Genomic DNA, 13,974 nt, shown 5'->3' on the forward strand with positions numbered 1-13,974 from the left:
AATAGAACCTCGTGTCCATTTCCCCTCGCTGACTAAGCATAGTTCCGCTTTTTCGATTATCACATGCTTCTGTCGTCACATTCCGTCTCAACAGTTTTTACTCTCTCAACACCCTTGTAAAGTGGTACACCATGGATCAAGGCCTTTCAACAGGGGCCCATCAAGATATTGATGGGCTACGTGAGAGAAATTTACGCGTCGATTCAACAGTCGGTCGCGAGGCTTTAACAGCCGCCGGTGAAGCGGAGATCAAGGACAAAAACGGCAAAGAATTGAAGACCTTTGGGAGAACTCCCGATGGAACAGGTAAGCTTATTATGTGTTGATTATGTTTGCAATTGAATGCAGGACTTGACTGGATGCACCCAACCCTCTCTTCATGTATTGTTGAGAGCCCGCTGCTAACCGGGTCCGACCTATCTCCAGTGTTTACAGTCCCTCAGACTCATGACATGGTCTCTCAGTTGCTTTCACCATCTGAGCCAAAGAATTTTGGTGATGTTGTGGTCTTGATTCTATTGGCAGGTCATATTCTGTTTCTCTGGGCACTGCCTGCGGGTGCCAAAATCCCGGTCTTTGCAGCCACCTACCTCTTCTGGCGCCTGGCTTACAATGCAGGAATTGGGTGGCTGCTTCACAATCAGTCGCACCACAAGACGTTGATTCGATGGGCGGAGAAGACCAAAGTCTTTGTCAACCCAGCCACTGGGGGTAACCCCCACCCCAAATTGTATAATTGGATCAAACGGGAACTGGAGACCAAGATCCCGCAGGATTACTCGTTCGACAATGCCCCAATTGAATACAACACCTGGCTTGTCTTTAGACGTCTTGTGGACTTGATTCTCATGTGTGACTTCACTTCCTACTGCCTTTTCGCGATAGCTTGTGGCCACCAACCCGTTGACGAGTCCATTTTCATGACCGTTCTCCGGTGGTCCGCAGGTATCGTGTTAGTTCTGTTTAACCTCTGGGTTAAACTAGATGCGCATCGAGTCGTCAAGGACTATGCTTGGTATTGGGGTGATTTCTTCTACCTCATTGATCAAGAATTGACATTCGATGGCGTGTTTGAAATGGCACCTCACCCCATGTACTCGGTTGGCTATGCGGGCTACTACGGAATCTCTCTGATGGCAGCCAGTTATAAAGTGTTGTTCATCTCGATCATTGCCCATGCAGCACAATTCATTTTCCTCGTTCTGGTGGAGAATCCGCACATCGACAAAACTTATAACCCGCCACCACCCAGAAAGCGCTCTTCTACCTGTGCGGATTCTTCTTCCAGCTTGCCCACCGATATAGACACTCCGACAGCGCCAACTCCGTCTGAAGATCAGGCTCCCAACGCGACATCTTCGTATTCAGCCAAGCAACCCCAGTCCGTCCGCAACCTCCTGGGGCTGCGCAACCTGGATTTGTATAGAACCACGGATTCATCGATCATGCTGGTTCAACTTCTTGTATTCTCTATTACAGCTTTGACACCTTCTACACCAGGGTATCAGTTGCTGTTTGTGGTCCTCGCTGCCGCTTCCAGAATCTGGTATTCCGTAGGCATTGGGTATATTCTTCGGAACCAATCCAACACCAAGTCTTGGACAAGGCACTTCGTGAAGTATGGTGACACACCGCAGGAAGCGTGGAACCAATGGAAGGGCACTTATCATCTCAGCATGGTTTTGTGTTACTCTAGCTTTATTGCTGCCGTGTGGAAGATGTACACATTCCCGGCCGATTGGGGATATGGTCTGGTTCTGTTCCGACACGTGCTCGGAGCTGGCCTGATCAGTCTACAAATCTGGACTTCGGTTAGCATCTACGAGTCTCTCGGTGAATTCGGCTGGTTCTACGGTGACTTCTTCTTTGACGACTCTCCAAAGCTCACCTACAACGGCATTTACCGCTTCCTCAACAACCCAGAGCGCGTTCTAGGTCTCGCAGGTGTGTGGGGTGCTGTTCTCATCACCAGTAGTGGAGCCGTCACTTTCCTCGCCTTGCTGAGCCACATCCTCAGCCTGGCTTTCATTCAATTCGTCGAACGTCCTCACATGCAGAAGCTGTACGGTCGTAGCCTTCGCCAGGATGCGGGTCTTGTTAAGAGTCTGAAGCGATCCCTGCCACCCTCCCTCAAGCAATTGCACGGAAGTGTTGACAAGATGTTCGATGACTCCTTCGAGTTCATCGAGGAGATGCTTGAAAATGCCCGACCCAAACTCGCCGCGGGAGTCAATACCTTTGTTAAAGACACCACTGCCCTCTTCCAAAAGTACCCTGCTCGCATCACAATCTCCCGAATTGATGCAGACCTGGCTGGATTCGACGCCCGCGATTATTCTCTGTCGGTTGAAGGTACCAGTCCTCTGCCCTTCGAGGAGAGCGAAAAGAACAAAGGTCGTGAGGGTGCAAACGCACGCATGCCCCTGGACCGCCGTGGTGACCTCAAGGACTTGACATTTGAATACGGCTCCCCGATCAAGGTCAAATGGACTGCCCCGCTCCACCACAGCAAGAAGGATTGGATTGGTCTTTACCGGGTCACAGACAATACCTCACGAGAGGTCACCCGTGTGTCATCGCAAGGCCGCTGGGTCGCAACCAATGAAGGCGCATACGACAACTCGACTTGCGAAAAAGGTATCCTCACTAGTGATGTTGTTATTTCGTCCGACCGTCAGGGCCAGGACCCTTGCCAATTCGCATCTGGAGAGATCCTTCTTTCTGGCGACAAGCTCTTCTGGACCCAGGGTGTCTTCGAACTCCGTTACCACCACAATGGTATGCACAACGTCATGGCTATCTCGAGGCCATTTGAGATTCGCATTCGCCGGTCGGATGAGGATGAAACTATTGCTGACGGCGGTTCTCTCATGGAATCCGCTGTTGAAAATGCCTTGTTGCCCGTCGTTCGTAACTGTTTCGATCGTGATCCCGAGATCGCTCCGGAGACGGTCGATGAGCAGTTCGGTACCCTTGTGGAACGGAATGGCAAGTTTGCCAAACGTGTTGTCTTTGCTGTCCATCAGATGTAAGTTCCCTTTCTCGATGATCCTTCCAATCATGTATCATATTCTGACCCCTTCGTCACACAGGTTCGGTATCGAATTAGCGCCTGAGGTTGTCAAGGCTGATGGCAATGTGCGGAACCTGGCTTGGAGAATCTGCAATGCCAAGAAAGTTCTTGTAAGTATCAAAATGCTGGCTGAAATGTGGTTGTTGGACCAAAGCTAACTCGATGATGCAGGCTCCATACAGCATGTCACGATCCAATGGAACGACGACCCCTCTCGAGGAGAGCAAATAATGATTCCTCGAGACAGATTCCCGATGTGTCTAACCCAGCCATGCATTTATGGTGCCGGAAGATGACTCGGGTTGAACGAGACGCGTCAATCCCAAGTGGATTTGGCGACGATTGATGCTTTACAGCAAGAAAAAAAAAATCTCAAAAAAAGAAAGATGTGACAATTAAGAAAATCATGTCCTGAAGGAAAGAGTGCTGTTTTGCTTTCCTTGTCTTGCATGTAAGGGATGCGAGGTTCAAGGTAATGATTCCCATGTTTTGTTTAGATTTAAGGGGTTGGGTGGCAGTGGTGATTTTCATGTGTCTTGCCTTTTGGGGACGTTTTGGCTATGGGCCTACAATTTTCTTCTCTACTTCGTCGTACATAGCTTCAAGAGAAATCTATTGCTTTGCTTGTGCCTTTTTTTTTTATCTCTAGGTCTTGGGAAAATGGGATGTAAGGCTTGCAATTGTAAAATCAGTACAAGTGTCCATCTTTATCGGGACTTCTGTAATGGCGCTCGACTGCCCAGTACCTACAACTCAAGGGCCCTACGTATCAGAAAATAAACCCGAGCATTAGCAGACACAACTTGACTACTGATGAACCCTAAACAAACTCATTTACTCGACTACTATAAATGTCTTTTATGAAGAAAATGTGTGCTATTATGCAAGTGTATATTACTATAAACCATGATTCTGAAATGCAGACCTAGGTAAAGCTTGAAATGCGGTTAGCAAAAGTCCAAAAGAACCAAAGGAGCAAAGCAAGCACGAATGACTCCACGATTGCAAGCAAAAGTAGGAGCACATATAGTATTCAGTCAAGCCGGATTAATTCATCCCTTCCCCTGTTGGCCACTCGCACCGGACTGTCACCCAAGACGGATAAGCAGCCCAGCATTAGAAAACCAACACAAGCCAAGTATAGCAGTACCATGCCGCGGACAAGACAACAATACAAAGAACATAATCAGACGACGACGAGCCCAAAGCCTCCAGGCTCCACAACCTTCCTCCCATTCACACCCGAAGGCACGAATGGTCCAGTATAAGGGAGATGGAAGACAGTGGATCGACGCCTGTATTCCTCACAATGCTGTACGGCCTGGGTGCAACCTGAGGGGCGGTCCTCAATTAAGAGGTCATTGAATGGATAGACTGGTTGTCATCATAATAACTGGGGTGTGGCGTGCAGTAGAAGAAAAACAATGATGTACCTTTTGCATAGATGATAAGAGGTAGAGCATCAATGATGTGCGGATTACAGCTAGATCTTTAACTTGTCAGCACTCTTGTCACTGACAGGATGGGTGAAAGACATTTGATATGGACTCAAAAAAGATCAGGAGTTTTTGGTAAGGTATTTTGTTATCTTCAAAAATTTTGCAGAAGCAGAACTGAAAATGTTTTCTCATCATAATGAGTGCAGGTGGGATGGGAAGGGAGAAAAGTATTGTCTTACCTTGATTAGTTGAAATTTCAAAGAGATTCCCGATGTACTCCAAACAAGTGAAGAGGGTTTATATTCCTGTCTTTAAACAATTGTTAGTCCCTGATACATAGCAGTGGAATATTGAAAACAATGGCAGATTTAGTGTCATAATCAGATGGTGATGCATGTTTGTTCATGGCCCATTTTTTGTCGCCAAACAGGAGTTGGAACTCTCTCAATCATAAAAGACAGGGTTGGAGGGATTGAAGGGTACTCACGTTTAGCATGTTAGTGATAAGAGTTGAGATATATCAAATATCACCAAGAGTCAACTCCATCGACATTAGAAGGAGTTTCCTCTTTTTCTCTGTAAAGAGAGTGTGTGAAGAAGAGAAGAGAAAGGGACGAGCAAAAATTTGAAGAAAAGTCGCCAAAAAGCCAAACGACGCTAGGCGGTGGGGCCTACAAACAATGCAAACTCCCAAGATTTCCGTTTTTGGGACTTCAACCGCGATATCTCGACAGCTTCAGTATTGCGCCAAATTACTTAAAATGGCTGATAGAAGACGTATCAATGGGCCACCTGGTGGCACAAGACCTCCAGTCTTTGCATCCCTCCAAGAATCCTCAACAGGCGTGGCAAACCGCGCCCAGCGCCAGCGCCAACCCACAGAATTACGGAAAATCTGTATGAACCACCGACAAGCTTCTTGTTGATCGCAGCTAACCTTCAATGCTCTAGTTCTCAAAACAGGATTGATCCCAACTGCCTCAGGCTCTTCATACCTTGAATTTGAACCATCCGCTTCCCTCGCCGCCGCCCGCTCCAACCCCAAATCTCTGATCCCACCCTCCTCAGCACTCAAGTTGGCTTGCACAGTCCACGGACCAAAGCCCCTCCCCCGCTCTGCTGCATTCTCGCCAAATCTCGTTCTCACCACTCATGTCAAGTACGCGCCATTCGCCGCTCGCAAGCGGAGGGGACATATTCGTGATGCCAGCGAGCGTGACCTTGGCGTACATCTAGAGACCGCCCTCCGTGGCGCAATCATTGCCGAGCGTTGGCCCAAGAGTGGTCTGGACATTACTCTCACAATCATTGAAGCAGAGGATGATCGTTGGTGGGGGGATGCCCCGGACTCGCATGATGCGTCGTGGGGAATGATGAATGTTCTTGCTGGTTGCATCACAGCGGCTTCTGCTGCCATTGCGGATGCCCACATTGACTGTCTTGATCTTGTTTCCGGTGGTGTTGCTGCTCTGGTCTCGGATGACTCAAACCAGTCGACATCATCTGCCCCGCGACTCATGCTTGATATTGATCCAGCGGAACATCGATCGATTCTGTCGGCTTGTGTGGTGGCATACATGCCTGCGCGCGATGAGATTACCGAGCTCTGGCTTAAGGGCGATAGCTCAAGGGCAGCTCTTGAAAAGGACGATGGACGTACGGGTCATGAAGCTTTGATTGACGGAGCTGTTGATGCGGCTCGTGGCGCTAATACTGTCTTGGCCGAGGCTGTGAGAGAATCTATCGCCAGGTCTTTTGCTCAAGTCTAAGATAGTCACACCACATAACGAATGAATGAAGTTTACAGGCTCTATCATTGATGTAGCAATAAGCTTGTTTTTTTTTTTTTTTTTGGTGTTCCTGTTATAACGATCAATATGAAGATGTGTCAGGATACGATGATGCCCTAAAAAGCAAGAATATGTAGTATTTCCCCCCAGGTACAACATCACTACACTTCTATATAGTTCATGTTGTCTACCATAACCACAACTGGCGACAGGAGGCGCCGCCTTTGAACAGACCATAACACCTCGCCTACGGTTGAATTCAAATCGGCTTGTGACGTGTCTGTTGTCGCAATGGACCTCGGACGTGATCCGTGATCCGTCTGGACTACTGGTCTACACGCCCGACTATTGGAAAAACCAAATGTGGAGTGATAGTGACTTTCAACTATAAGATATATTGCCAAGTGCGCAAATTAAAACGGCTTTCCATCCAATATCTCGGGCAATGCCTCTCGGTGATTGGATTTCGACTAGTAATACATACTACGGCTATAGCATACATACACTCGGAGCCGAAGACTAAGATCCTTGGCCGTCCTAACTACATATATATTACGTTTCATATTACCAAGGCAACTTAATATGTGAACGTCACCGACAGAGCAGTTTTTAATATCCATCTAGTCATACGACACGCCACTCCCACTGCTGCTCTATCTAGGCCCGGCCCGCTTCAACCCGACTACCTCCGTCTTCTCATGGATCATAGCATGGCGCCGGGGGCAATATAACGTTCTTACGGCAGCTTCATAGTGGGTTGCAAACAGATGGCCTAAGCTTTGAACAAATTACCGCGTTATTACCTGCCTTTGTACTCATATACCACCAGCTTTATGTGCTTTTACATATTCTTTTTCGTCGATGTTATCAAAAGGATCATACACCATGGGCTTCTTAGCAGTCATTTGTACTAGGCACGGGATGTAATATAGAGATGATCGGAGTAGCCACTCCGTACCCTGTAAATTGTGTATAATGTATCACAATATATATCAAATTGACTAAGAAATTCATTTGTTCTAAAAAAAAACTTGGTGAAAAAAGGGGTAGATAGATAGGGTTGAACGTTGGACGGGTACGGAGTACGGAGTAAACATTACCGGCCTCCCCTAAATCAAGTTATGACAATCTAGTACAAGACCCGTCGGAATCGATAAAATGTAATCGGAATCGATCGATCGTAGGATATCGGATCTAAGGAGTTCGTATACAACATCTGTACAAACTTTGTCCGTATACGAAGAAGGTAGAACAAAGAACTTGAGAGTCGAGAACTCCACCAGGGGTTTCGCGTGAACGATTGACTTGACTAGTGTTTCAATTTGCCCCTGAGAGTACATAGTGAACAGAATACTAAGGCCGAGTACGGAGTGCAAATCATGTGTTCGGTACATGGATAGAATATAGTACACGCGGAAAGGACTCCGAGATCCGGTCCCCAAAAAACTGGATTTGCTTTTTCTCTGAACTCAAGAGCGAATTGCTCCGGTCAAGGAATAACATAAACTTCAAATTACCGGCCAAAAATGGTGTTCAGTTCGTGCGTTCCCGCTAAGCAGACGGCTCACGGTCGATCACCTCGTCACACCAATAACCGGCTCGTGCGGAAATTAGAGGCTCCATCGCATGCCATAATTGAAGCCCGAAATCCACCATCGTCATCTCCTGTTCGACATAATTAGACCTTTTGAGTCCCTCGATGAAGGGCTGATTGGCGTATGATCGCTAGTGGATGCCTCTAGGAAGTCACCAGAGCAGATTCTCGCTCATCGCCCGCTATGGGTCCTGTCAAAAACTTCACGGGTGGATCACAGCCTAAAATGGGGCAGCTCTTAAGCTCTCAGCCTATGATGCAGCCAGGACGTTTTTTTTTTGAGAAGAAAATGTCCATTTGCTGCAGGATAGACCGAGAGGTTATTGACCTAGAAGTGTTGGGCACCAAAAATTCGATCGATTCTCAGACTCGAAATGGACTCGAAAAAGGAGGAAAAAAGGAGAAAAATACTCGGGGAATTGCCAAGGTAGTTTTTCAAACAAAGAAAACGGCAGTGCAGCGTATATTCTTAAACTTTTAGCGTTGAGGCGCTCATCTTAGGATCATGGAGAAGACTGGGTCCCCCTGATTCACAGGGAGATCTGCGCTCTCTGCCTGGACATGCTGCCCTGTGATACTTTTGGGGACTTTATGACTCTTCTTTCTCTCGCCTTTCCTTATGATATGACACCTGAACCGTGTGTCTTCAATTCAGCTTGGATGCCATGACCTTCAATTCTTTATGGCCGTTGGTCTCGCTCTCTTAATTAGCTTAAGACTATTGTTTATTTCCTCTCACTTCGTCGTTCATTTTCCAATTGCGCGCCGGTTTTGCGCTTGATATCTACTTCAAACCTTCAACATGGTTGCATTAAAGAAACTATTCCAGACGGACAAGTCTCTGTCTCGTCCAGCAACCAGTCTCGGACTTCAGGGTTGTGGAGTAGACCAACCCTATTTTCATGCGGCGGTTGACTCGCCTACACGAAGTCACTTTGAGGGTTTCCCGTCCAGAGATTCGCAGTCACTAGATGTGGCCCATCATTTTGATCAGATTGAGAAGCAATTTGAAGATCTACATGATCGACTGGCACGGCCGACATCTTCTCGACCCCAATTGCGATCTCTTAGCACTCATTGTGGGCCTCCCAAACCTCAAAATGGCCGACATATCGACTTGATGGATGCTCTGTTCTCCACGGAACGCAATCAAACAATTACCCCGGAACCCCTTTCTCCTGCCAGCCTATACAATGAAGATGTTGCGGAACGAAACATGACCAGGTTTTTACGGATCCAATACCGGAATGGAATTGCCAGCTCGGGCATACTTTCGGCCCTTTACCAAGAGGATGTGGCCGATAGGAACATTGCGAAATATAGCAGCCCTGGTCGCTCGTTGTCTCACTTGAGTTCTCGGTCATCGCCAGCTGCACCTGGTAGAGTACGGATCCCAGAAAGCCAACGGCGCAAAGCCAGGAAGCGCGATCCAGGGAAGCCTGCCTGGGCATCAGCAGATAATCTACGGACAAAGCTCTCTCCAGATGATGGCCCGGGCACTTTATCTCCACGATCACAGTCCCATATTAGCAACCACCTTAGACACCAGAGATCTGCGCCGAGTCTGTCTGCGGACGAAGACTTTGTCCCACAAGAAGATGCACCCCCCACTCCTATCCAGCGGTTGGGTGTTCCTCTTGCCTATAAACAAGGCAAAAGGTGGAGCAACACTCCTTTGCCTGATAGCCCTACGATTCCTATCCCCATGGGTGATAGTGATGGCACCGCCGTGGTTCCTTCGGTGCCGCGACCACCTGCTACAATAGCTTGCTGCACGCAAAGTTCGCTCCCTCCGCCACAGTTATCAGAGCCAGGCTCCAAAAAGAATGCGCGAGGACTCTCGATCAATACACAACTAGCTGCCAAAGGACGCCCAAAAATTGGGCACCGTGCCATCCAGCCTCCAACGCCCTCAACAGGCGAATTGAGACAGGCTCCCAGCATTGCAGAGGTGATGAACAGTCCTCTGCCAGTTCCTAGCCCGATCAGTCCCCCAAAATCACCCCCACACTTCAAAGCCTCGGACATTATGGACTTTTTCAGCAAGGCTTATAAGGCCACCCAAAGCTCCCACCCAACCTACGAGACGCTACAAGACACTATTGTCCGCGAGGTCAATTCCCACGAGGCATTCCGTCGAGTCTGTGTGCCTGCCCCTGGGCCTCCATTCACACCCTCACCAGAGCAAGACGAGTTCACCAACGGCTCCAGACCAGCAACCGCTCTCCACCGAAGCGCCTCAGCGAAGAACCGACTCGTGAACAAGAACTCGTTCAAGCACAAAAGAACCCCCGAAATCCGCCGTAGCACCTCAACCAGCGTCGGCTACGACCGCCTCCTACGAAAAGTCTCTGGCTCCCCCCCTCGCCGTCGACACACAGACGCCCCAGCCCCTACCCCAGACTTCCTGGCCGAATTTCAACACGACAAAGAGCCCATCATCACCCGCTCCGGATCAGGAGAGCCAATCACGTACCTAGACGTGCTGAATGCAAGCAGTGAACAGCGACCTATCTCAACCGGCGGTTGCGTAAACCCCTCTGTATCTCGCCAACAAGGACGCTCAGAATCCATCGGTAACCCTACCGCCATGGCCTGCTCAGCCCCTGATGTGCCTATCGTTCCCGGGACAATCTACTGCATGCAAGCTCACTCGGCTCCTTCGAGTGATGACTCGAATGAAGACAGCGACGATGATATCATTCATCTCCCTAACTTGAGCACGTCGCGCGTGCAGATTGAAGGTGTAGACGAGAATAACATCCGTTATGTCATCCATGCTGCTTCGGAGGATGAGGCGCAGAAACTCATGTACTGGCCTCGGCAGATCCGCCGCGGTGGTGCCTCCTATCCTTATGGGAATAGTCTGTCGCCGTTGTCTCGTGCTCGCATGCAGCTTCGTGGTTCACGCTCAGTTGAGACTTACTAGGATGGGATCAACGTTTTTTTGGGATGGTTCACCAGCCTAGGCGGGATGTTTCTATTTTGCCGCATGATAACGATGCATGACTTTCTCCCTCTCTCCCTCATTCTCTCTCTCTCTCTCTCTCTCCTCCTTGCTTTCTCCAAAAAAAAGCCGTTCAGTCATTTCCACCATTTTCTTTTAGCCTTGTCGAATTAACCTTCGATATGGCCCCGGTCGATCCTTCTCCCTGTCACACTCATACACCTTGTATCCATATATCCAGTCTCTATTAACCCTAGTCCATCTCTCGCCTTTTCTTTTTCTCGTGTCTTATCTGAGATTCTGCCAAACTCTTGTTTTCTTCTTGTCTTAATACCGTGGTTGCATGATTTGGCCGGAGTCCCTGTCATGTCAATATTGTTGTCATTATTATTACCAGTGTATATTAAAGCTCCATAGCGATTGCTTTATGTGTCAATATATCCTATTATTCGCTCTACAGATGATTGTCTCTTCCTCATGAAATGAGTATTGTCTGTTAATTTCAGCATACTCCTTAGTCCCACAGGTACTCTAACCAATTCATACCATCGTATTTCCATTACATTTTTCTTTTCCTGCCAACTTTCTGCTGCTGGTTGGAGTATAGAGGCTTAGTGTTTTGCACTCGGGGTCTCGGGATCTCGGGCTCTCCGGGACTGATACCTTGTGCTATTCGGGTGCTATTAATTAATAGCTCGATCCTAGTTTACGGGATAGCGGGTATAACAAAAAGCCACGTGCATACACAAAATGAAACAGAATCTTAGAAAGCAAAAATGACATGTCTCATTTTCATAATATCATTGCCACTACCTGCCAATTATCCTTAAACTCCCTAATGACAAATCAACATATCGAAGGGACGCCTTGGAACCCACAGAAGTTAATGTCATGTAGCTTGATGCTTCAACTTTGATTCGCTATGCACTGGAGAGTGTCGCAAAATACAATGCCTTCAGTACACGGTGGTAGCGACCACTGTTGGATCGGACTGATGGTAGTTTTGACGGCAGCAGATGGAAGACCTGATATGGATGCAACGCAGTAGCTTAGTAAGAGCCTGTATTGAGATAGTTAGTGTTTTGTCATGAATCACAAAGGAAAACTGGAAAATTGAAAACTTACGGCCAAACATGCACCACTTCTCAGCAAGACGCTGGCACTTGGGGTTGCAGCAGGGAGTGACACCTTGCTCAATACCCTCGGGCTGCTCGAAAGGAATGCACAGAGACTTGGCACCCATGCTGGGAGCCTTAGCATCCTCAGCCTCACCGGAGTCTTCCTCGGCCTTGCGGGCACTCATATCCTTGATCTGGTCCTCGCACTCCTCGGTCAAGCAGTGGGGAATAACGCAAATGTTCTTGTTGTTAAGAGCGGGATTAAAGTCATCCCAGTTGGTGATCTTGATGCGGTGAGCCTTGAACTGCTCGTCGGCGCGGTTGTACAGGTCAGCCTGGATGGTCTCAAGGAGCGCAGGAACGGCAGTAGCCAGCTCGGGGATCGGGATGCTGCCCTTGCCATCCTTGCCGGGGATATCACGGCGGGCGGTGGTAACAAAGTGACCGGCAGACTCGCCAGGACCGAACTCAATGCGCAGAGGGACACCACGGAGCTCGTACTGGTTGAACTTCCAGCCGGGGGAGTAGCTGCTCTTGTCGCTGTCGGCACGGACGCCGGCGGCAACGAGGACGGCGACGAGACCGTCGACCTCAGCATTGAGTTTCTCACGCTCCTCTTCGGTAGTCTTGGCGGTGAGACCGACTGGAACAATGATACACTGGACCTCCGCCACACGAGGAGGCAGGACCAGACCCTTGTTGTCACTGTGGATCATAACCATGACACCCAGTGAACGGGTCGACAGACCCCAGGAGTTCTGCCAGACGTGCAGAGGGGGCTTCTTCTCGTCAGCCGTGGAGGTGGGATCCTCAACGGTGATGCCGAACATCTTACTGAAGTTCTGGCCCAGTCCGTGGGATGTACCACCCTGGATACCACGGCCAGTGGCGGGGATGTAGCCTTCGACAGTGGTGGTGTAGTTACCGCCAGCAAACTTCTCCTTCTCGGTCTTCTGGCCCTTAACGACAGGCACGGCAAGAAGCTCCTGGTAAATCTTGGCATAGTAGTCAAGGATGCTAAGAACTTCCTCGCGGGCAGCACCTTCAGTCAGGTGAGCGGTGTGACCTCTGCATATTGTTAGCACGTAATTTTAAACAGAAGAGAGTGTCAGAAGCATACTCTTGCCAAAGGAACTCTCGTGACCGAAGTAGTGGCTGAGGGTGCTTGAATTCCCATCTCACTGTTGATGTTAGTGACATTTCGAGGATATGGAGAAAGAAGAGGAAGCGCACCGACTGAGTTCCACTGGTTGAGACGAAGAGGGAGGTCACGGTGACTGCGAATCCACTTGGCGTAGTAGGGGTACATCACAGTCTCCGAAGTAGGGCGAATGGCAATCTTCTTCTCGAGAGGGGTTGAGCCGCTGGAATATATGTCAGTGTAGTTCAATTGAAGTATTAAAATGTATTATAGAGCTAAGGGACGGCATACGCATGCGTGACCCAGGCGACTTCAGCGGCAAAGCCCTCAATGTGGTCCTTCTCGCGCTGCAGGACATCCTCAGACACGAACAGAGGGAAAGAGCAGTTCTTGACACCCATTCCCTTAATGGCTTTGTTGAAGTACTCTTGGATCTCCTCCCAGATGAAGAACAATGCAGGCTTGAGAATAAAGCAACCGGAGACATCATAGTAGTCCAGCAAGTCACCCTTGGTGAGAACCTGTTGGTACCAGCCGGAGAAGTCCTCCTCCTTCAAAACATCAATACCGATCAAAGCGGCACCATCAACCTTCTTCTTGGAAGCCTTCTTGGCCTCTGGTTTGCCGATACCCTTCTCTCCCTTGTTTGAGGCCTTCTTATCAGCCTTGTCGGCCTTCATTTTCGCGAGCTTCGCGGCCTTCTTGGCGGCATTCTTTGACTCCTTCTCCTCAGCGGGGGGGTTTTGAGTGCGGTCAGGCAAGGTCTGGGGGGCAGCGCCCTCGAAGGCGGGGGTGTCGCTGGGGTTCTGGCTAGCCATGTTGAAGAAGCGATTGTCTGACTAGACAATGAAGGTACCCGAATCGAAAGTAGG

The 13,974-nt window shown here is 49.0% G+C and overlaps 4 protein-coding genes across 4 annotated transcripts; 3 read left to right on the forward strand and 1 right to left on the reverse strand.

The window, feature by feature from the left end:
• Positions 1-131: 131 nt before the first annotated feature.
• N7447_009890 (phosphatidylethanolamine N-methyltransferase) lies at positions 132-3,304 on the forward strand (the record flags this gene model as incomplete). Its single annotated transcript, XM_057234152.1, has 4 exons — positions 132-306; positions 349-3,028; positions 3,093-3,183; positions 3,245-3,304. The coding sequence occupies 4 exons, from the start codon at positions 132-134 to the stop codon at positions 3,302-3,304; spliced, it is 3,006 nt and encodes a 1,001-aa protein (XP_057081436.1).
• Positions 3,305-5,273: 1,969 nt separating this feature from the next.
• Positions 5,274-6,281, forward strand: N7447_009891 (3' exoribonuclease family protein; the record flags this gene model as incomplete). The annotated part of the gene is made up of 2 exons (XM_057234153.1): positions 5,274-5,409; positions 5,464-6,281. 2 exons carry the CDS (start codon positions 5,274-5,276, stop codon positions 6,279-6,281), a joined length of 954 nt encoding a protein of 317 aa, XP_057081437.1.
• A 2,417-nt stretch (positions 6,282-8,698) lies between these two features.
• Positions 8,699-10,825, forward strand: N7447_009892 (uncharacterized protein; the record flags this gene model as incomplete). Its single annotated transcript, XM_057234154.1, has 1 exon — positions 8,699-10,825. The coding sequence occupies one exon, from the start codon at positions 8,699-8,701 to the stop codon at positions 10,823-10,825; it is 2,127 nt and encodes a 708-aa protein (XP_057081438.1).
• A 1,067-nt stretch (positions 10,826-11,892) lies between these two features.
• Positions 11,893-13,920, reverse strand: N7447_009893 (proline--tRNA ligase; the record flags this gene model as incomplete). Its single annotated transcript, XM_057234155.1, has 5 exons — positions 11,893-11,903; positions 11,969-13,029; positions 13,082-13,142; positions 13,195-13,325; positions 13,394-13,920. 5 exons carry the CDS (start codon positions 13,918-13,920, stop codon positions 11,893-11,895), a joined length of 1,791 nt encoding a protein of 596 aa, XP_057081439.1.
• Between the last annotated feature and the right edge of the window lie 54 nt (positions 13,921-13,974).

Source organism: Penicillium robsamsonii (genome assembly GCF_028829455.1).
Source record: "Penicillium robsamsonii strain IBT 29466 chromosome Unknown utg000006l_segment0_segment0, whole genome shotgun sequence".
NCBI lineage: Eukaryota > Fungi > Ascomycota > Eurotiomycetes > Eurotiales > Aspergillaceae > Penicillium > Penicillium robsamsonii.